This window comes from Aotus nancymaae, unplaced genomic scaffold (assembly GCF_030222135.1).
Source record: "Aotus nancymaae isolate 86718 unplaced genomic scaffold, 86718_ANA_hifiasm-v0.15.2.pri h1tg000108l, whole genome shotgun sequence".
Classification (NCBI taxonomy): Eukaryota; Metazoa; Chordata; class Mammalia; order Primates; family Aotidae; genus Aotus; species Aotus nancymaae.
The window spans coordinates 221,257-245,201 of record NW_026988523.1 but is presented as its reverse complement, the minus strand read 5'-3'; the positions used below and the strand labels follow the sequence as shown (position 1 = coordinate 245,201).

General features: G+C 40.0%; 1 protein-coding gene across 3 annotated transcripts in view; it reads left to right on the top strand.

Moving 5' to 3' along the window:
• FAM78B (family with sequence similarity 78 member B) overlaps positions 1-23,945 on the top strand; it is a 323,508-nt gene that overhangs the window by 158,663 nt on the left and 140,900 nt on the right. For all 3 annotated transcript variants that reach the window (XM_064370732.1, XM_064370734.1, XM_064370733.1), the window contains one exon: positions 9,811-9,966. In XM_064370732.1, coding sequence (XP_064226802.1) covers positions 9,860-9,966 — 107 coding nt within the window. In that variant the 5' untranslated portion in view covers positions 9,811-9,859. The remainder of the gene's footprint in view (positions 1-9,810; positions 9,967-23,945) is intronic.

Below are 23,945 nucleotides of genomic sequence, written 5' to 3'. Positions count from 1 at the left end.
TCTCCCTTCCTAGAATGCCTTGTCTTACTGTCTTAAACTCTAAATCCTGCCTGGGCTTCCCAAGCCTCATCCTCCCTCTCCCTGGGGCTCTCCTGGGCCATCTCAGTTTCCATGGCTCTTCTGTCTGAATTCTTCACCACATTCTACCCTGTTGCATCTCTTATGTTTCTATGTCATATTCTAATTTCATTTGACTTCTGGTGTCCTCTCACTCTCTCTGACCCAATCATAGTTCTTTGTCGATACAGCTTTGTGTGCAGCCATTTAGAAATCCCTACCACTGCATTGGACGTAGTGTTTTGAACATGGTAGGAATGCTATTTATTGAGAACAGAGCACAGGCTGTCAGATCTTCCTGGATCAAAACTCTTGGTCCACTTTTAACTAGCCATATGTTTTTGAGTTATTTGACTGTTTGAAACTTCAGTTTCTTCACTTATAAATGGTAATCATTGTAGTTCCCACCTCAAAGGGATAGTGCAAGGATTAAGTGAAATAAAGCACGTAGAGTGTGCAGGACAGTACTGATACGTAGTACTCCATGCCAGTGAGGCATTATTAACCTCAGAACCAGCTATTACTGGAAGTAAAGATGGTCCCTTAAGTGAAGACGAGCCAACACAACAGTGAGGGAGGCAGCCCTCTCCAACACACTTAAACTTGGAAAACAGAAACAAAAACAACAAAACTGACCTTGACCCTGCAGGAATGTTGGGGGAGGGACCCTCTATTTCTCTCTGCACACTCACAGCTATCTTCTTGTGACTTCTGCATGTATCAGCAAGCAATTGCTGCACTTAAGGATCCACAGGCACATCACCACGTGTGTCTTCCAAATCCCTCCCAAGCTTCAGTGACTCGACTTCTCAGTCCCAATACAACTCATGTCACCACCTCGTCTGCCTGGCACCACCATCACCATCTGTGAGTACAGGAGTTTGAAGAAAATAAAAACACCCTCTCATCAGAGAAACTTGGGGATTCTGTTTTAGACTCAGAGCTCGGAGCTGCTCCCAATAGTACCAGCTAATTCCACACTGTTACAGGTCCGGGGGTGCCTGTGCTGCACACTTGACATGTTTCTGTTCCTTTAGATTCCTCTTAGCTTTATTCCTGTGATTGTAGACAACAGGAGGAATATGTGAGTAGCTTCTGTGCATCCCTGTGGAACTGCCTTGTTTCTTGCCTGTTGCTCCTCCCCCAGAGTAATGTGAGGCCAGCACCACATTTCACTATGTTATCAGTACTCCATTTTTCATGCCAGGGAGCAGGTGGTATGATGGGCATCATGTTTGTGAAAAAATTAGTTAAACAAGCATATGCCTGGCATACTTCCTAAGTACTGCAAGAGAGTGATAAAGAAGACTTATTTCTTCTAGGTCTAGTATTACCCCTCTCCAATCCACGTAGAGGCAGAGTGCTACGATCCACTGGTTTCTGAAATATAAACCAGGTCTCATCCTTCCCCTGCTCATAGCAACTCCATGCTTAGCCAGATCATCTCTTCAGCTTCATTTCCAGTTTATTAAAAACAGACAAGCAAGTGGGGAAACATCTGGAATGTCTAGTTTAGAAAGGTTGGTTTGCCATATCCCAGCTCCAGAAGAGCATCTTTAATGCAGCAATTCCTTGCTGATATATGCAGAAGTCATACAAAGATGGCTGTGAGTGTGCAGAGAGCAGCAGAGGGTCTCTCTGGGGGCCGTGGCAAAAATGAACTTTCTCCCCAACAATGCTTCATCAGAAGGTGAAAGTTCTGACTCAAGTCTTCATGCTTCACTCTGCCAGGGGCTCTCTTTGTAAAAGTGATCACTCATTCTTCTAGGCATTGCACAAACCTGAAAGCAGTTTGTTTCGCTGGGAGCCTCCGAAAGATACTCAATAATGTCATGTATTTCCCTGGAATGTCCCGCCTCCTCTTCACCAATGCAGTTCCTTCACTTCTCCTGAGATCAGGCTGAAAGTTCACCGCCTCCAGGAAGCCCTCCCAAAATCACACCCCTCATATCTAATCATTTATTCATTCTGTCACCTTTCAGCAGTTATGTGGTTATGTGTTCAGTTTTGACTGTGTCATTCTTCACTTGCTGATATGTTGTTGTAACTGCAGATCCTTTGTCCTTTACCCAAAACCTATGGAGTGAAATGTGTTTTAGAATTCAGAACTTTTCAGATCTTAGAAAGATGACAGAGTTTCTAGGGCTCCACCCATAATCAAACACATTAATATTTGTTCAGTGAAACTTATGAATATTCATGGTAAGTGGAGTACATAAAAATTGTAATTAGCTTCTTATCAGTTCGGGTCAGGTTTTGCCACAAATAAATCCAGTATTTCAGAAGTGTGGACCTGAGCTATTCAATAACCACCGCTATCGAACTTCCCCCAGTGCTAATAACACGCTGCTGTTGTGTGTGGTATCTCATTTAATCCCACAACAGTCCCACGTGAAGGAGGTGTTGTTTTCCACACATTATAGATGAGGAAAATGAGGCTCACAGAGATTACATAATTTGCCCAAGGTCAAATCTCTAGAAAATGCAGGCACCAGCATTCAAACCCAAGCCTGCCATAAGCTCAGTGCTCAGTGGCCATACAGTTTTCGTGTTGCGTGTGTTTCCTTACAGGCCTCTAATTACAGGGTTGCATGTACAAAATGGAGCACATAAATGCTTACCAATGATAACAGACAGACAGAAGAGCATTTAATTTTTTTCTTCATAATACACAGGATGTACTTGTCTTCTTCTAAGACGACTGTACAGTACTTAAAATGTTAGTTAGTTCTGTAGCGTCTCAAGCCCCTGGAAGCTCAGAGGTGACTAGGGCAGACAAAGTCACTGACAAGTACGTCACGTGACACGTCCCAGTCAGGCAGCACATGGGCCACTGACCGTCACACGTATGCCCAGCTCACACAGAACCAGTGGTCAACACTTAAAGCTGGGGAGATTTCAACTAAAAATCCAAACGGTTTCTCTAAATGTTAAAGCTACTTTTTAAATTGTTTATAGTTCTTTCTCTTGCCAAATTGGATGCTCTCGCAGTGTCTTCATTCCTTCATGGCAGTAATCAGATGATTCTGACTAGCAGCTTTAGATGGGGGAAGCACTCTCCAGTTAGCCACAGTTTCTCCACTCTGCACACCTGGATTCTTAGAAAATTTCAGTTTCAGGTCACTATACCTGATAGAGTGGACCAAAAGCAGTACGCCTGCCCTTTCATGCCCCCCCTTCCCCACCCCTCAGCAGGCTGGCAGTCTTTTTACCGATTTGAGCAAGGTGGATGTGTTGTATAGTTCTTCCATTACAAATCAAGAACATTCGGTAAGGAGGACACTATGATCACAGTTTGAGCACTACCACGGCCACCACCATCCAGCAAGGGCAGATTGAGAGAGAGAGAGAAATAGAAAAAATAGAGAGAAAGAGAATATGACATTTCTAACCCCACTTAGATATCAGACATACAATTCCTTATGCCAGAGACAGAAATCTGAGGTGGTAAAGCAGACCAAAGCACAGCTATTGTGCCCTGGAGTTGGAGGGACACAGAAGTGGCCCCTGTGTCAGCCTCTAAGAAGCAAAGTTTCTATGTGAAGCAGAGCAGCCAGAACCTAGGTCACTTCTTAAGCCCAGACTCCACCACCCTTGAAAGGAAGCAAGAAAAGCTACAACACACAGCTGCTTCAAGGTCATGGACTATGGAAAGCTCTGTGACTAGAGGGTCTAGATGAAGCAGACAGTGTCACATCAGGACAAGGCGCCAGCCAACTGCTGGCTTCATGACTGTATATACAATGTTCTCAATACCGCCTGAGCCACCACCGTAAGATCTGGTTCTGGACTTGGGCTAGCGAGGAGAGGATGGAATGGGAGTTGACGACTGATAGAGAAGGCCAGGTGGAGGCAACTGCAAAACAGCTTGCCAGAAAGGGGTGTCAGGTTGTAGGGAAGGGAAAGAGAGTTAGTGAGAGAAAAAAAGAGATTCCCACTTAAGCTAAGACTGCAAATAAACATTCCCAAAACACATGAGGAAAATACATGAGCAAAACAGCTAGCAAGGTTGATAATGAGATTTATTCACTTCAGAAGATGAATTCTTCTTCAGAAAAGAAATCGAAATGCCACAAAACTAGACTCAGAAAAATTTATAGCTAAGTAGACATTTTGAATATGTTTGAATCACCACCAAAAGAACAGAAATATAATCCCTATTTTCCTAACTAGCAGAAATAAGAGGGTAAGGAAGAAGAAGATCAGTCCAACAAAAAGTACGAAAATGAAAAATAAGAAAGAGAGGGGAAATCAAGGAAGCGTATACTGGACAATGAAGAAATACTTCCTAGGTTTTCCTAGTTTCCAGTATGATCAACTAAAACCCAAGTTTACCAAGCTAGTGACTTTTCTCAAAGTCAGCAAAAACACCTTCAGGTAGGACCTAGTAGAGTTTACACTGGAATTTTATGTGAAGAGAGGCAAGTTTTCCTTTTAACCCTCATTGGGAACCCAGATATTTGCCCATTATCATCTGAAGCCCACTATACAGGAAGCATCTGCCTTAGGGCTTGCCACTACCAAGCACAGAATCCCTCAAAGGGGTTTGTTTGTTTGTTTAGTCAACTCTCAGGGAAACTCTAAGGAATAAATATAAGGGCAGCAGTAAAATATGGACAAGTGATTGTACCAGAGCTTGTCAAGGTCACTGTGGGCAAAAGGACCTTTACCAGATCTGCTCAATGATTGCCCCTCCTCTTACAACCAGCCCCACTTCCTGTCAGATACATTTATAATTCTGTGATTGGATTCCAAGCAAATACACCCTCCCATCAATACCATAATCTGAATCAGTGCAATGGTTTTGTTAGTCTTCTGAAAATTTCCAAATTTTCCAGATTGGTTCAGTTTCCTGGACCTGGGAGAAAAGCTGACTGGGCTGTGTGCCCTAGTGTCCTGAGAGATGAGGTGCTTGCCAAGTCTTCTCTCTGGGAGCCAGAAATATAAAGCAGATAAGGTAAATTGCATTGTTGTTCTGGTTCGGACCTGAGAGGCAAACATCCAATTTGAGATCAAATAAATAGATTCTGGGCCTGAATAAGCTGATTAAATAGGATTCACTCTAGAGCAGTCTGAAAATTAGAAAGAAGCACTGCAAAATTCTGCCTATCCTTTCTGGGCTAAAAAGGAGAAGCTCCCCCAAGGAGGGGACCCATTTATGCCAGATGCCATGTTTTACAATGAGAAAAGTACAACTACAGACTTGGGAAATAGAAAAGGGTCTTAAATAATTTTGACTTGAATGAAGATAAGAAGAATCTAAATTTACAGCACCAATGTTTCCAAAATAGTGACAGCTAACATTTATCGAGTTCTTACTGTGTGACTGACACTGTTTAAAGTACGTAATAATTACACGATATTTCTTAACTCACTGCTTGAAAAAATACACAAAGTCAAATACCCCAAATCCTGTGAGGTAAATGTTATCATCTCTCTTTTACAGATGTGGAAAGTGCTGAAGAACAGCTAGTTGGTGCTGAGATGCACAACTAGGCTGTTTGTCTGACTTCAGTGCCCATTTGCTTAACTATTAGCCTATCTAGAAAATAGTCTTACCTTCGATGTACTTAATAATACTTAACAATATACAGTATTAGTCAAAAAAATTACAGGATCTTTATGTCTCATCTATAACGTAGCCCACACCTTGTTTTACTTCCCAGTAGCTATCCCTAGTCTCTGATTTTTAGAATTTCAAGTTGTTTGAGAATTAACATCTCAAAGAGGGACACTCCTTTGTCCTAGGAGGTGAACCATGATTAATCTAAGCCACTAAGGCAATCTTGCTTCTCTTTGCTGGGAACTGGAAGGCATGTAACACAGCTCTGCCCATTGAGAACTAGAAAAACTCCGCTGGGGGAAATTTTGCTCCGTGGTAAACAGATCGTGAGAAAGTCTGCTATATTTTTTCTTTTTTGAATGTGAGTGTGTAAAGCATGATGCTTGGAGTTGAAACAGCCATTTTAGGTTTGTCTGCCTATGGACAAAAAGCCAATATGCTGAGCATGGTAAAGCAGAAAGGTTTTTAAAAGCCTGTCTCTCTAATGACAGATTGAGCCAATAAACCAAACCTGGAATCCTCTATCTCCAGACTTTTTGCTACTTGGTATAATTATATATATCTGATGCTTAAGCCATTATTAAGCATATGTCCCTGCATCCAAATGCATTCCAGCTTACATATACCTCTTTTGTATATATATAGGCACATCTTATTTTTATACATTTTTCACCTTTCTTTCTTCCAGTTGACTTTTAGCTGTGTAGTCAAACAAAACCAGTCGGTCAAGAAAGGAAAGAAAATATATTTTGAAAGTAGTTTATCAATACTCTTCTGGAAAAATAAAAAAAGTTCAAGGTTTCTGTACTATCATTTACCAAGCCCCATCCTAAATCCACCTTAAACGCAGTCACCTGCAAGCTATGACTCAGCAGTAAACAAAATAAAATATACTCCCAGGTACTCATTAGTAAAATAAGCAGTTGAACCAGATGATTTTTAGGTAAAGTGTAGCACTGACATTTTATATTTTAAGAAATGTTTCTCTTGTAAAAATTTCTAGCAATGCCCGATAAATAATGACTACATCTTTAAATACTTCATAAAATAGTAATAATTTACCAAGAGTTTTAAATCCTTTCCCTCTGCCTACCTCAGTTCCTCATCAGAAAAATATGAAAAAAATGAAATTGATGCTCTTTAAGATTCTTTTCATCTGGAGCACTCTTGAATCTGGCTAGAACTAAAGTACATGGTTCTCATTCTCATTGACTTCCACTCAATGCTTATGCAGTCAGGGACCTGGCAATATGTAAATCATACATAGCACTTTCTAGAACACATTCTTATGTTAAAATTAAATATTTCCTTTCCTTTCTTTAATTAAAAGTTAATGTACTTAATTGGACTGTGAGCTCCTTGTTCCCCTTCTGTCTCCTCAGTGCCCAGTACAACATATAGTATACAGTAGGTACTTCATAATTACTAATTATCTAATAATGGCTACCATTTTTTGAGCATCTACTATTTAACAGACATTTTAAAATAGGGTTTCTAAAATCCTCACAACAATCCTGCAAGGGTAGTATTTTTATTTACATTTATGATCTAAGTAAAACTGGGCTGCCTAGAGGTCAGTCTCAGCATAGTATCACATCCAAAATAAATGAAACCCAAATCAAACAACATGAAGACATTGTGTAGGTCTGTAGTGAAATCAATTACATTGTAAAACATACAGCAGAAACTCCCTGAACCTGTCTTCCAAAAATCTCACAGCACTATGAAGATCCCCAATCTCTATCTTCTCCAAACTCCCAAACAAAACTCTTGCCTCCTCCCAATTCTAGTTCACTCCATTCGGTTCTCTTCTGTCCTTTGGGGAGTGGCCTCATGCCCTGTGTGACCTACATTAGTTGAAGAGTTTAACCTCTTCAAGGTCTCCAGCTCTCCCCAGCGTCCATTGATTTGCCCAAGTACATGCTGCAAGGATTGTACCAGCATTTGGATTCAGTCCTCTGATCCAGAGCCAGTGTCATTCCACAACACCATGCAATGACTATGCTCTGCACGGCTCATACAAAGTTGCTCTGTCATAGATAGATATCCATTAACCACTGGCTGCCTCTGAACCACCTGAGGGACTCCTTAAAAATACATCTGCTCCCCAGTCCCTGTGAGTCAGAGTATCCTAGGGTGAGACCCATGATTCCACATTTTTAACAAGCTTTCCAGGTGATGCTGAGGCATTGTCAGATTTTGAAGCACTGCTTTATACTGCAAAGGCTTTAGAATTGAGCTACAGAGTAGCTCATGCCCATAGGAACAGGAACATTCTACCCATTTTAATGTTTAATCTTCCCATACAACATGATGTTCCAGACACACAGGTAGTCCTCAACGTCTGAACACCATGGGTTTAAAAAATGTTAGTGGTGATGTGCAACTCAGAATGTATTTCCCAGAGAAACAGTGACTGGAGATGCTAGCAGGGCTGCGAGAGTGCTCCAGGGCTTTGGATACCTTCTCAAAGTGATTCTGTGAGAAGATATACATAGAAGACTCCACTGGGGGTACCAAGAAAAACTTACCCCTGACCCCAATTCCCCTCCTATCTCAGGAGCTGATGGCAGGAGGGGAAGTTCAGATGGTGACAGAGAGCAGAGAGCTCTAGAACTAAGGAGAAGTCAGAAGAGTTGTCCTCTACAAAACCTACAGGAACTAGACCCCTAGGAAGGAGAGATACAAACAGCAAGATTTTCAGGGCCCCTGCAGTGGCCTCTTTCACAAAGTCAGGGCTCTGACAGAGGGAGAAGGCATTCACTGGGCAGAAGAGGCATTTTGAGGGAGGGAAGCAGGAGAGCTCAAGGCCTTAGATCCCTGAGGCAGCCATAGCCAAGGATCTGGTCCAAGATCAAAAAGATGGGACAGACAGGCCTATCCCAAAAGCAAGCCTTTTCTCAAGCAAGTTCTCACTACAGAAGTTCCCTCTCCTGGGTCTTCTTCAAAGCTCTGCTCTCTTTGGAAAGGATTTCAGCATCGAGAGGTGCCATCAGAGGCCCCTCCAAGGATTTTAGTCACTGAAGAAAAAAAAATTTGGCCTCATTATAAGGTGATCTTACCACACAGGTTCTGAAGACAGTTTGGGAGTGAGGACTAGTGTTTTTTGAAACTCAACTGCATTGCATGATTAGTTACAATTCCTGTCAACAAACATTTATCAAATACTTACTGATGCACTAGGCCTGGGGAACATGTGGCAAGAGTGAATCAATCTTTGGCAGGGCACTGAGTACTAGAAATCAGAACACATGATCTGACAAGCGTAAATGTCCTTATGAGTCTGCTGGAACAGAAAAATTGAATACATAACTACCTCAGATAATCCCAGACATTTACTTGCTCAAAATAAGGCTGGGAAGGTCAGTGGGATTATTGATCACAACAGTCAGTTGGGTCTGCAATGTGTGGTTAAATCCAGTGTTGCTAAAACATGAGTTCTGATCCAACATCAAACATGGGTTCTGTACAGCCATATCTATACAAAGGAATGAGATTTCACCCCTTCTCTACGGGACTTCCACAGCAGATCAACACATCAACACAGTCACCTCTCTGGTTAGCTACAGGGACATGCACATGGGTAACTTTTTTGTTGTTGCTACTTTATGCTCCTCTACTTCTCATCCTTCCAGGTATACTCCCCACGTCCTTTTTGTAGTGTCCTTGCCTTCAATCTTGTTTTGAATAGACTGACATTGTTCTTCCTCTCCAAGAGTGCTTTACAGAGTTAATTTAGGCAGTGGAACCCTTTTAGCAAAACAAAGCTTCCATGCAACTTCAATATTTTAAACATGTAAACCCAGATCTCTAGGACTCTGTCCTGTTTAAACCCTGTCCAGCCTCAGAAGCAATCCTGACATCTTAGGAACATAGCTGCCCTAAAATACCAATCAGCATCCATTCTTGCCTGTGAGGCAGAGACTGCAAATTATCATCCCAGTATCATTTTCTTCTTCTTCCTTAGTAACAGAATTCAGATTTGGGTGGGAATGAAACCAACTAAAAGACCACATTTCCCAGCTTGTCTTCCTGCTAGATAAACCAGTCCTGTGACTAAAGTCCGGTCAATAAAATGTAATGGAACATATGGGACTCCCAGAAAGACTCCTTAAAACTGAGAGTTGTACCCTTTATGTCTTTCTGTTTTTCTTCCTTCCTGCTGCCTGGAATATGGATATGATAACTAGAACTTCAGCAGCCACCGCGGACCATTAGATCACTTCAGAGGTGGTATCTATGATCTACAGAACGTGGAGCAGAAAAGACAGACAGAATCTGGGTCTGGATGACTTAATGGTACCGCTATTCCAGTTATGCCCTGCCTGCCTCTGGACTTCTTTTAGGTAAGAGAATAAGCCCTGCATGTTTGATGCAATGTTGTTTTGGTTTTTCTAAAATATGCAACCATACCAAGTCCTAAATGATACAGAATCTGTCCGTAGTTAACTTTTCCAGTAAAAACTTCCACTGCAGTTCTCTTCATATATACTATATTTGGAAAAGAAAAATTTATTAAGAACCAGGATAAGAACATACAGCCATTATGGTATATACTATGTGGATCAGATTTGTTTATAAAATTAATAATAATACCTAGTATTTACCAAGTGCTTGCTGTATATCAGGCTATCTGTAAGCACTTGTGCATGCATTATTTCATTTAATGCTCAAATTAACCACATAAAGTAAGTAATATAATGGACAGTTTTCCAATGGGCGAAAAAATGAGGCTGAGAGGAGTTAATAACTTGCCTAAAGTCACACAGCTAGTTAGTTGCAGAGCAGAGATTTGAAATTACATCTCTCTTCCATAACAAGCTCCAAATATAAGGGAACTTAGAGTCTATGCAAAATAAGTGAGTAGATAAAAGGAACTTTAGAATTACTTTAAATTCTTTATCCTAAGATTTGAATTATGTTCACTTTTATGATCTAAACTTTAGGTTGAAAAGCTCTGAAATGAGACTGACTTGGGTACAAATCCTTGGTCTAAGTGTTCCCAGAAATGTGATCTTGGGCAAAATTTATCAGCTTCTCTGAGCCTCAGACTGCCGTGCATAGTAAGGTGTGAACTGATGAGATAATGCATAGGAAGTTTCCAACACAAAGCCTGCAATGATGAATAAGCTATTATCAATTCTGTGACATAGACAAGGTGAAATGAGAAAAATGAGGTAAGAATCAGTCAACTTGTTTTATGAAAGAATTTGAAAATAACTCCTTGGAGAACTGGCATAAAAGAGTAAAACATTTATGGTGTTTGAGTGTACATTGACAGTGAGAAGCTGAGCAAGATTCTTCTCTTTAGTCTCAATTTTGTCATCTGTAAAGTGGGAATAACAATATTTTTTATACAAGATCATTGAAAGAAAGAAATGATAACTACCAAGTGCTACACCACGTTAATTATCATGATATAGTTAACCTCCACTAGGCCTTGCCACTTCTTAGTTTTTCCACATGAAGTGACAAAATGTCTATCCCACCGTTGGGTACTAGGCTTAATACCTTGGTGATGCAATAATTGGTATTAAAAAAAAAATCTGTAACATAAGTTTGCCTATAAAACAAACCTACACATGTACCCCCGAACCTAAAAGTTTTTTTAAAAAAATAAAATGTTGCAGTCACTATGGAAAAGTGTGATAATTCCTCAAAAAAATAAAAACTGTAATAGTTCCTCAAAAGTATTAAAAATACAATTACTCTATGATCAGCAATATCACTTCTGTGTAAATACCCAAAACAGTTGAAAGCAGGGACTCAAACAAATAGTTGTGTACCCATGTTCATAGCAGCACTATTCACAAAAGCCAAAAGGTGGAAGCAACCCCAATACTCATTGACAAATGACGGGATAAACAAAATGTGGTATTTACATGCATTGGAATATGATCCACCCTTAAAAAGAAAGGAAATTCTACACATGCTACAACTTGGATGAACCTTGAGAGCATTATGCTAAGTGAAATAAAAGCAAACATTGTCACAAATTGCTTATATGAAGGACCTACTGCAGTCAAATTCATAGAGACAGAAAGTAGCATGGTGGCTGCCAAGGGCTGGGGGAAGGAAAGAATGAAGAAGTGTTGTTCAGTGCACACAGAGTTTCGGTTTCACAAGATGGAAAAGTTCTGGGGATTGGTTGCACAAGGAATATATTTAACACTACTGAACTGTACACTTAAAAATGGTTAAAATAGTATGTTTATATTAGTGTCTTTCATTGCAATAATTTGTTTTAGAAACTGCTGTTAGAAGTACAGCGATAGGAGGAGAGTGAAAGGGACGCCCTGGAAGAAAGAACAGGCGACAGGAGTGCAGCAGTATCATGTGGGTGTCAGTGATGCGTTTGACAACCACCTCCGTAAAAGTTGTGCTCCAAATTAAATTGGCCTGTTTCTGAATGCTCTTGCCTAAGTGGAATGCTGGCAGGGTGAAAACACTGCGTAATCAGGAGTAAATAGGAACTGCATCTGGTTGGAAGCAAAAGGTCCACAGGGGCATGTCGGAGGCTGATGTCAGAACTGGCCTTGTTTAACAAACTTGCTAATGACCTAGAAGAAGGCGGAAACAGCCACTGCTAACGAAATTTGCAAAGATATGTTGGCAATGCCCTGGACTTGGTCATAATGGCATGGGCATTGCTGGGATGCAGAGAGATTTTCCACTAGGTAGTTAATTGGATTAAACCAACGACTTCCTGGGATATATATAAACACTTGCTCCATTCTAACTCCAGAGAAGAAAGCAAATTCTGAAATGTGATGCAGTTCATCAAACTATGTGTGATAGAGGCCAGTGGAAGAAGAGTGCTTTCTCATAGCACAATTCTGCTTGTGTCATTTACTGCTAGGTAGAAGACAATGGCATTGACACATAAAAAAGATATAAGAAAGGAGTAGGTGAGAGATGCAAGGCATATATACTGTTTCTTTCATGGAAGGAGGCGTGGGCAAGATGCCCACAACACCTAAATGTGTAAAGGCTCTAACATTTGGCACAGGTTTTGTCATCTCCTCTATGCTGCTTAAAACCTGTCAGTGGTTCCCCAGGGCCCTTAAGAGAAATCTCAGATCCTTGACTGTGCCCTGAATGGTCTAGCCCCTGCCTACCCATCCAGTTTTCCTGTACCACTGCCCTAAAATGTATTTGACCTAAAATGTATAGAAATATATTGTAAAACAATAGAACGACTTGTGGTAGCAAAGCTATCCTGGAGTAAGGAAATGACACTAGACAACTCAAATTTACAAGAGTAAATACAGAGTCTGAAATGGCAAATAGGAAAGTTAAAATAACAAACTTTGTAAGTATATATTTCCTCCCCTTTCTGTTCTTGGCTTCTTTAAAAACATTAAATTATGTAATATATATAATTATAAAAATATGTTTAAGAGTTTGTAGCTTATTTATATTTAATAGCACCAGAAGGGAAAAGAGAGAACAGAATTCTATAGCAACAATGTTTATATATCTCTCTGAAATTAAATAATATAAATCATAAGTAGATTCTGGTAAATTAACATGTATATGGTAAGCCCTAGAGCAATCTCTAAAATACCCTCAAAGTACATAGTGAAATAATCATGAAAATAATTTAAATGTTGCACTAGAAAATATTCACTTAATATAAAAAGAAAAAGCAGTAAAGGAGGAATAGGCTCAAATCATGAGATACAGAAAACAAAAAGTAAAATGGCAGGTATAAATCTAAGTGCACAAATAATTAATTGATTAAATATGATGGATTAAACAATCCCATCAAAAGGCAGAGATCGTCAAAACAATTCAACTATATACTCTCTACAAAAGACACCCTTTATATTTAAAGTTGCAAGTAGGTTGAAAGTAAAAAGGATAGAAGATATAGCATACAAACAACAACCATAAGAGAGCCAGAGTGGCTATACTGTATCAAGCAAAACAGATTTAGAACAAAAATGGTACTGGAGAAAGAGATACATTTTATAATGATGAAAGTATCAATCTATCGGGAAGATACAACTATATAAACATACATATACCTAACCACAGAGCTCCAAAATACTTGAAGCAAAAACTGACAAAACTTAAGGGAAGCAGATAACTCACCAATAACAGTTAGGTATTTCAAGATCCAACCTTCAGTAGTGGATAGAAAAAAAAGAAAAATATAAGCAAAGGTATAGATGACCGAAACAACACTATAAACCAACCAAATCTAAAAGATATCTACAGAATACTCCACACAACAGAACGATACATATTTTTCTCAAATGCACATGGAATACTCTCCGGAATAGATTACATGCTAGGCCATAAAACAAGCCTCAGTAGGGGCCGAGCGTGGTAGCTTATGCCTATAATCCCAGCACTTTGGGAGGCCGAGGCAGGTGGATCACCTGAGGTCAGGAGTTCCAGACCGGCCTGGCCAACATAGTGAAACCCTGTCTCTACTAAAAACACAAAAAATTAGCCAAGTGTGTTGCCACATACCTGTACTCCCAGCTACTTGGGAGGCTGAGGCAGGAGAATTGCTTGAACTTGGGAGGCAGAGGTTGCAGTAAACTGAGATCACGCCATTGCACTCCAGCCTGGGCAACAAGAGGGAAACTCTGTCTCAAAAAAAAAAATAAAAATAAATAAATAAAAATTTAAAAGCCTCAATAAACTTCAAAAGACTGAAGTCATACAAGTATTTTTGCCAACCACAGTGAAATAAAATTAGAAATCAATAACAAAACATTTGGGAAATTCACATATATGTGGAAATTACACAACATTCTCCTAAAAAATATATGCAAGAAGACATCATAAGGAAAACTGGAAAATAATTTTGAGGTGAATAAAAATGAAGTTGTAGCATGCCAAAATTTATAAGGGTGTAGTGCTCAGAGGGAAATTGATAGCTGCGAACATCTACTTAAAACAAAATGTTTTCACATCAATAACCTAACTTTCATCTTAAGACACTGGAAAAAGAAGAGCAAACTAAGCCTAAAACAAACAAAATGAATGAAATGGTAAAGATTAGAGCAAAATTTATTAGAGAATAGAAAAACAATAGAGAACATCAATTAAAACAAAATTTGGTTCATTGAAAAGATCAACAAACTTGAAAAACTTTTAGAGAGCCTGACCAAGAAAAAAAGAGAGAAGACTCAAATTACTAAAGAAGAAACATGACTACAAATCGTAAGGAGATAAAAAGGATCACAGGAGAATACTGTAAACAACTGTATGCCAACAGATTAGGTAACTTAAATGAAACGGCCAAGTTTCTAAAAAACCTCAAACAATTGAAACTAACTCAAGAAGGAATAGAAAATCTGAATAGACTTTATAACAAATGAGAACATTGATTTACTTATTTTTAAAGCTTCTGTATTAAACAGGGTTCTCTTAGAGGGACAGAACTAATAGGATGTGTATGTCTGTGTGTGTGTGTGTACACACAGCTGTGTATATATATATCCTACACACACACACACACACACACATAAAGGGGAGTTTATTATTAACTTACACTATCTCATACAATCAAAGGTCCTACAATAGGCTGTCTGCAAGCTGAGGAGCAAGGAGAGACAGTCTGAGTCCCAAAAGTGAAGAACTTGGAGTCCAATATTTGAGGGCAGTAGCATCCAGAACAGGAGAAAGATGTAGGCTGGGAGGCTAGGCCTGTCTCTCCTATTCACATGTTTCCACCTGCTTTATATTCACTGAAAGCTGATTAGATTGTGCCCACCAGATTAAGGGTGGATCTGCCTTCCCCATTCCACTGACTCAAATGTTAATCCCTTTTGGCAACACCCACACAGACACACCCAGGATTAATACTTTGTATCCCCCCAATCAAATCAAGTTGACACTCAGTATTAACAATCACACTTCCCACAAAGAAAAGCCCAGATGGTTTCACTGGTGAATTCTACCAATCATGTAAAAAAAATCAACACCAATTCTTTATAAAGTCTTCCAAATAATAAAAAGAGAACATTTCCAACTTTTTATATGAGCCAGTATTACCTTCATACCAGAAGCAAACAAAGACATCACAAGAAGACTATAAACTAATAGAATTTAGGAATTTAGATGCAGAGCTCCTCAATGAAATACTACATGACCAAATTCAGGAACTTATAAAAAAAATTATACACCATGACCAAGTGGGATTTATCCCGGGACTGGAAGGTTAGCTAACAATCAAAAATTAATTAATATAATATACCATATCAACAGAATAACAGACAAAAGCCATATGGTCATTTAAATAGAGTAAAAAAGAAAAAACATTTAAAACTATATAACACACTTTTGTGATTCAACAAAGTTGATCATCAGGAAATGCATATCAAAACCACAATGTGGTACCACCTCATACCCACCAGTATGGCTATAAATAAAAAGACAAGTGCTGGGCTACCAGCACTTTGGGAGGCAAAGGTGGGCAGATCACCTTAGGTCAGGAGTTTGAGACCAGCCTGGCCAACATGGTGAAACCCTGTCTCTACTGAAAATACAAAAATTAGTTGGCTGTGGTGGCACATGCCTGCAATTCCAGCTACTCGGGAGGCTGAGGCAAGAGAATTGCTTGAACCCAGAAGGCAAACGTTAGAGGTTGCAGTGGGACTAGATCATGCCACTGCACTCCAGCCTGGTGACAAAGCAAGACTCTCTCTCAAAAAATATATACATAATTAAATTAAATTACAATTAAAAGACAGATAATGACATGCTGGAGATTATATGGAGAAGTCAGAACCCTCATACACTGCTAGTGAGAATGCAAAATGTTGCAGCCACTTTGGAAAACAGTCTGGTATTTTCTAAAACAATTAAACATAGAGTTACCATATGACTCAGCAATTCTGCTCTTAGATATACACCCAAGGGAACTGAAAACAAGTACTTAAACAAATATATGTATGTTATGTTCATAGACACTAATACGCATGAAAATAGCCAAATATCCACTAATGAATGAATGGATAAACAAAATATGGCATATTTATACAACTGAGTATTATTCAGCCATAAAAGGGCATGAAGTACTGATACATGCTATAATACAGATGAACCTTGAAAACATATGCTAAGTAAAATAAGTCAGCCACAGAAGACCACATATTGTATGATTCCATTTATATGAAATTTCCACAGTAGGCAAATCCATAGAAATAGAAAGGAAATTAGCGGTCTTCTGGAGCTGGACAGTCGGGGAGAAATGAGAAGTGACTTAGTACCTATGGAGTTTCTTTGTGGGGTTATACAAATATTCTAAAATTAATTGTGATGTTGCTTGTACAAATATGTAAATATCTTTAAAACCATTGAATGGATTTCTTTAGGAATACAGTTCCCAGTATACAAGAATATAAATTCAAAGATGTTTATTGCATCATTGTTTACACTAACACAATAATAATTAGAATTAAAGTCATAGAAACATAGTGACTGTCCACCTGGGGGTGATAGTGAATTAATATAATACATTCATACCATGAAACATGATGTAGCCACTAAAAAGCATGAATTCATGCTCAAACAACTGCCTTGATGGGATTTCCATGTGTTGTTATGAGTGAAAAGATAAACCACATAATCGTGTATACAATGTGATTCAATTTTTGTAAAATAAACAATGACAAAAACTTCCCTCCTATGCATATATTTGTATATATACACAAATAGTATACATAATCAACTGAGCATAAAGAGAGGTGTGGAACGATGCCCCAGGAATGAGTGGGTCATTGGAGTTGTGAAATAAAATAATACTGGAAAGAAAGTAATTGCCAACCGCATACTGAAGTCAGCTACATGTTTGACACTTGAGCTAAAAATGGAAATTTTTCAAGCTACTAAAATTTAAAATCTATATAATTACTATGCAAGCTCCATGGGATCCAGTCTCTGCCATTGCTAGTTGTGTTAGCTTGGGCACACTACTTAACCTCCCTGTGCATCCAGTTTTGTTATCTGGAAATAAGGAAGTAGAGATGATAATAGAACCTACTTCACAGAGTGGTTGCAAGAATTGGAAAAGTTAACATGCATAAACACTCCAAATTGTGCTATTTGCTATTTATTATTACTCTTTGTATGGATAGTTCTTTGCTGCAAATATTGTGCAAAACCACAGCCTATTCCTGTGTAATAAGTAGAGAGATGGCTATTTTTTCTCTCATTAACTTTTTCTTCCTCTTCTCTCCATCATGTTCCCATAATGGAAGAAAATGTGCTCTGTGGCTGGTTCTGTGGCCACTCAGAAGTCATGGCAACACTGAACTGAGAAGCAGACCTAGTGTCAGGCAAGGCCAGATAATAATATAAGTGGACTTAGCAGATTAGAAATATGAACAGCACATAATGAAATGAGATTTATCTTAGGAGGAAATGCAAAAACTAGTTTATCTAAGAAGAAATAGTTCAATAAATAGTCAACCTGGAAGCAAAGAAGACTGCATCTGAGGAAGGCAGAGATAAGGAACAAGGAGAGAGAAGGACACTGGCAGGAATATGGCCAGAGTGTCCCTGCTGTATACAGCTGGCCCCAGGGAAAGAAGATAACTCCTCATGAAGTACCCACTGATAAATATCTTCTCATCTTGTGAGCTATCCATTTTTGCTTGATTTATATTTCCCAACTCTAATAGAGACCAGTAGTCAAGTGGTTGATGTAATCGTGCACCAAAAATATTTTTCTCAGCTGTGTTAGTCATTATTTTGGCAGTTTTAACCACCAAACTGGAACAAGAAGAGACAGTCTGAACCACTGCTGGGCACTGTGCCCTCATGACAAGCACGTATATACTCAATCTACTAAGGAGGCAGAGCCTGGGCAACATTGTCAGACCTTGTCTCTACAAAAAATAGGAAAGTTAACCGGGTGTAGCAGCACGCACCTGTAGTCTCAGCTACTCAGGAAGCTGAGGCAGGAGGATTGCTTGAGCCCAGAAGTTCAAGGCTGCAGTGAGCTGTGACCACACCGCTGCACTCCAGTCTGGGTGATAGAGCAAGACCTGTCTTACAATTAAAAAAAAAAAAAGATACTAAAGAGGCAGATCTAAGTCTCACTGTATACGTACAGCCTTGGCTCCCAAAGCTGCTTTCCAAAGCCATGCTCCATCCCAGGCTGGTGCCGGGAGCTGAAGAACATAATACGGTGGCTGCATCTCTGAACTGATTGCAGCTGGAGCCTGCCTCTCCTCTCCTGATGGGGTCAGGTCACTTCAGGAAGCTTTGTGTCTGTAGATAGGAGCGATAGACTCTTTGTAATTAAGAACTAAGACTTTAGTACAGAATAATCAATAAAGAGACAATCCTACTTGAAATGCCTCCCATCTTAATTGGCTTAAACTAGTATTAACAGCGAAAAAAAAAGAAAGCCAAATCTTAATTAGCTCTTGGGACCAGGAAAGCAGTGGATCCAGCAGAGGCTGTCAAGACCTGAGTGGGGGCTACCCTGGTTATACCTTTACCAAACTCTCCCAGGGAGGCAGAACCCCAGGGGAGGGAGATCACCACCCTGGGAACCCAGAGACCTCGAGAGCCAGAGGGCATCTTGGAGACCCGAGGAGAGACTCATATAAACCAGCAGGATAACTTCCCACTTCCTAACTAGGATAGAAGAGGGTCCTAAATCATTGGATTTACCTTCAAAACAGGTGATTATGTTCTCTCAGTTCTTAAAAACATTTCTTGGATCTGTCCCTAACTCATCAATAGCAGTGAACGTCCCTTAGTTCAAGGCCACACTGTATAGGCCCCTAAACTTCCCTTCCTGCCTCTCTGCCTCCAAGTCTCCCACCCTTCAACACCTCCCCCAACTTCACTCATTTTAATCTTTTTGTGTTTTGTTTTTGTTTTGTTTTTGAGACAGGGTCTTGCTCTGTCACTCAGGCTGGAGTGCAGTGCATGATTTCAGCTCCCTGCAGTGTCAACCTGCTGACCTCAAGCGATCTTCCTACCTCAGCCCTGCAAGTTGCTGGGACTACAAACCCGTGCCTCCACACCTGGCTAATTTTTGTATATTTTTGTAGAGACAGGGTTCCACCATGTTGCCCAGGCTGATCTTGAACTCCTGAGCTCAAGCGATCTGCCCACCTTGGCCTCCCAAATTGCCAAGATTACAGCTGTGAGCCCCCATGCCTAGTTCATCTTAGTCTTGACTTTTGCTCTTTGAACAATGAAATTTATGTAACCTAGGTGATCTATCTAAAGCACAAATCTATTATGTCAGCCCCTCTTTCCCCAACTTAAAAACACCAGTTCATGGATTTAGCAAAGTTTTAAAGTGTATAGATGTGTTCCAAGCACTGTGCTGGGCACTGAGCATTTGATGATGAAAAAAGCAAAGAAGCGATGCCCTCATGAAGCTTGAAATCCAGTGGAGAGAAAAGACAACCAAACAATTACACAAAAAGCTTAAAGTGCCATGAAGAAGAGGGGCTATGAGAACCTCTATCAGGGGCTCAGTCTATCCTGGGAGGTCAAGAGAAGACGTTCCTATAGATGCAACATATGAGCAGAGATCTGAAAGATGAGTAGGACCCAACTAGGCCAGAGGTTCTTGCAACCTGTCAATAGGCCAAGGAGATTACTTAGGTTTAGAGTGTCACAACCACATCTTTTAAAATAAAGTAACAGACTGGACTACAAAACAGTAGAAGAGAACAGAACAGAAGAGAAAAAATAGGGACTAGATCAGAATGTACTGAAAATTAGCAAAAGTTAGCACTACTTCATGAAATGTTTGTAGACCATTACTATATAAAATGTATTTCTTACTGTGGGTTGTGAACTAGACAGTGGAGGAAGCAGGGAGGATGGACACACATCCCCAAAACAGAACAGCCTCTGCAAAGTCTCAGGGGGTGAGAGGAAGTGTAAGATGTTTAGCCTCAGTTTTAAGTTGGGGGAGAAGCAGCAGATACCACGGGCATCACAACTAGCCAGACATGGTTGTCTTGCTGAGCTTACCTGCCATCGGAAGAGAGAGACCAGTATGTAAATAAACATCAGACAGAATTTGAAAAAAAATGCAGGATCAAAAACATAACAAGGATATAAAGTGTAAAGAAATTACTTCCAGCTAGGGAAAATCTCAGAAAACTTCACGAAAGAGGAGGCTTCTTCGTGAGGCCTGCAAAGAGGGGTAGGAATGAAATAAGTGAAAATGTTGGCAGCGGCAGTCGGGGGAGAGGAGTGCAGCCATTCCAGATGCGGAATAGTGGGAGTAAAGGCACGGGAATGTAGAGGATGTGTTTGGGGAACGGCAAGTGGGGCTGGAACAACGGGTCTAAGTGGAAAGAGAGTCATGGAAAATAAGGGAGACCAAGTCATGTGGGGCTTTGCCCGCCTGGCTAAAGAGTTTGAACTTTGCTTTCAGGTAAAAAATAAACAATGAAGGTTTCTAGGCAGGGAAGTGACATACTTTTTGCAAGATTCCTCTGGAAGCAACATGCGGTAGATTAGTGGGAGTGACACTGGGCAGAACAACTAAGAGGAAATTGTGAAATTCGTAAGTTACACTAAGACCTCAGCAGGGGTTAGGGCAGTGGGGATGCAAGGGAGGGAGGGCATGGGTGGGTACAGCAGCCAGGTGTGCGTGTAGAGCCTCGGAGACACCATAGCTTCTTATAAAGATCAGGATGGATCAGGCTCTGTCTCAGCCTCTAGCTGTGACAACCCAGACAGGTCCTCTATGTTTCTCGGCCTTAGGTTTTTTTCCTCTGTGAACTGAGGGAATATTACTCTGCCTTCTGATACCATCAGCAGAGACTGGGAAAAATAAAAAGTGTGTTCAGACACACAAAGTGTTTACAACTTGCTGGAGTGAAAGTGCCCTAAATCTGCAGTGATCTTAGCAGCCCCAAAAGAAACCAATTATTAAAGAGTAACAGGATTAATGGGTAGTACTTTTAGGTCCTTAAATCCTTTTTACTGTTGAGCTGCCTCAATTTCCTTTCCAAGAAAACTTTTCCTTTTCAAGGTTTAAAATTAAAAGAGCTTAGGGCCACCACAGACTAAAGTGAGCATGGAATCAAGCATGCTTTTATAACTAATCATATCATCAATACACTTTGTTAGAGTCTATCCCAAAGTGCTACTACGCATTGGTAAGGGGGTTTACTGTCAAAATTTGCTGATTTCCTTTATCTCTTTGGGTCCTGGATTTTTTATTCACTAAAATGTATTAGATTATAATTTCAACTGGGGAAGCAAACTGAGCTGTCTTGTGAACCTGCCATATCTTCACCACCCAGCGTAAGCAGGCACACAATCATTGAATGAATAATGAACCACGGGGTCTTCCCTAGTGAGTACGAAGTGCATTCCACCAGTGAGCTGTTACCAAATTATTTCATTCTGTCCCGTCTGATATCATAAGGGAAAATGTCCATTTGACCCAAGCAAACTTTTTCAAGAGGAAAAAATTATATATTTAAATATGCATATATTTCTAAAATCCTAAACCTTATTTTCCTAATTATAATCTTCTTAAGTCTCTGTACATCTAAGACATGCTAAGGCAGAAAAGTGTCATGACCAGCATCATCATTTGAATAAGTACTCTTGGTCATAAGTGACAAAATCCTATTCAAACTGGCTCACATAATAGAAAGTACAGGCCCAGGCTTGCCTTCAGGCACAACTGAATCCACGTATTCAAGCAATGTCAGCAGGAGTTTGTCTCTCTCCATCTCTTAGCTCTCTTTTTCTTTCTGCTGGCTTCATTCTCAGCTGGGTTCTTCTTTAGCAGTGACAAAGAGACCAAAAGCTGTAGATTTAGTGTTTTACCAATCTAAAAACCCAAGAGGAAAAAGAGAGCTTTTCTTTCCCAACAGTTCCCGCTGAAGTCCTAGGGTTGCCTCTGTAGTTCACCAAGCTTAGGCCACATGCCTATCCCTGAACCAATCACTGGGATTCTAGTTGTACAGGCCTACCTCTGGAGCCAGGGAAATGAGATTAGTCCTTCTTGAAACACAGAAAATAAAAGCAGTGATGAGAGTAGGGTACATCCCCAAAAGAAAATCAGGCACTATTAACAGAAATGGCAAATGAATGTGAAAAAGACTAGAAAGACAGATGTCATCATCTCTGTCTGTCTAAAATAAGGTTGAATAGAGCCATATCTGATGGGCTATCGTAAAGAAAGTGATTAAGCCTTTTCCATCATCGATGCCACACATGTGGTTAATGATAATAGATGAGATGCTGTGCCGGTGAGCAGCTGCAGGAAGGGAGCCGGCAGGGCTGGGAGTAGAAGCCAAGTAGCAATTCATCTTACAGCATAAAAGGTCCCCCAAGTCGGTTTTACCAAACAAGATGCCCAAACTGACTCAGGCACTTTTCAAGCTGCAAAACTTGCTCTCAGACTCAGCAGATATATTTGAAACAATTTTATGACCAACAGTTAAACAGGAGGAAATTAAGAGAGAAAAATCAAGGATACAACTTCATGCGTAAAACTCAGCCATACAATTGACAGAGCCCACATTAGTCACACATCAGTTAGGCCTCAGTGGTTTGATAGTTATTCGTTGGCAGAAACAAGCTGCATTCCTATAGACAAAAAGGATTGATGCTAGTGTAACTGAAAGACTTAAATGTGGAGCTCCTATCATTAACTAATCAAGTAATCACTCTCTTTGTGGTATTTATGTGATATTAGGTAATTAGTTTTTTAGGGTTTCTCTCCTTTTAGCTTAGTTCTTTATTACACCCAACATTCTTTTCTAAACGTTCCAGTGGAAGTCGAGATGTGTTTTTAATAATAATAAGACCCTTGTGTTTGTAGATCACTTTGTACTTTATAAAATGGCTCACTGGAATCTTCCAGCAGCCTTTGGAGATAACCAGGACAAATATTATTCTCCCAAGTAACTACTGAAGCATCTTGCCTGGAGTCAGGCTCAAATAATTGCCAGTAGAACCTGATTCTCTTTTAGGGGGAGTGAAGTGTCTTCTCATTGTAACAGTGGAGCAAATGGAGCTTTGGTTCTGAGATAAGGTGCAGACAGGTGGAGCCACCTCGTGAGAACAGAACCACTGTCAGAACTTACTCCTGAGGTCACAAGTCAGTCATACATAACTGCAAAGGCATTAAATATAACTGGGCTTCAAGGGAAATCTCCCTGGCCTACAAATAACAATCCTATAGAGAAGGCAGTAAGGCAGTGACATGGAAAACCCAAATAGATACATTTCATAACATAATTTAAAAGCACTTTAATGATGCTTCACATTTGTATTGTGGTTTAGAATTCTTCGTATCTCTTTGAAATGCATTATCCCATTTAGTTCTGAAGCTATATAGACTATAAATACCTGT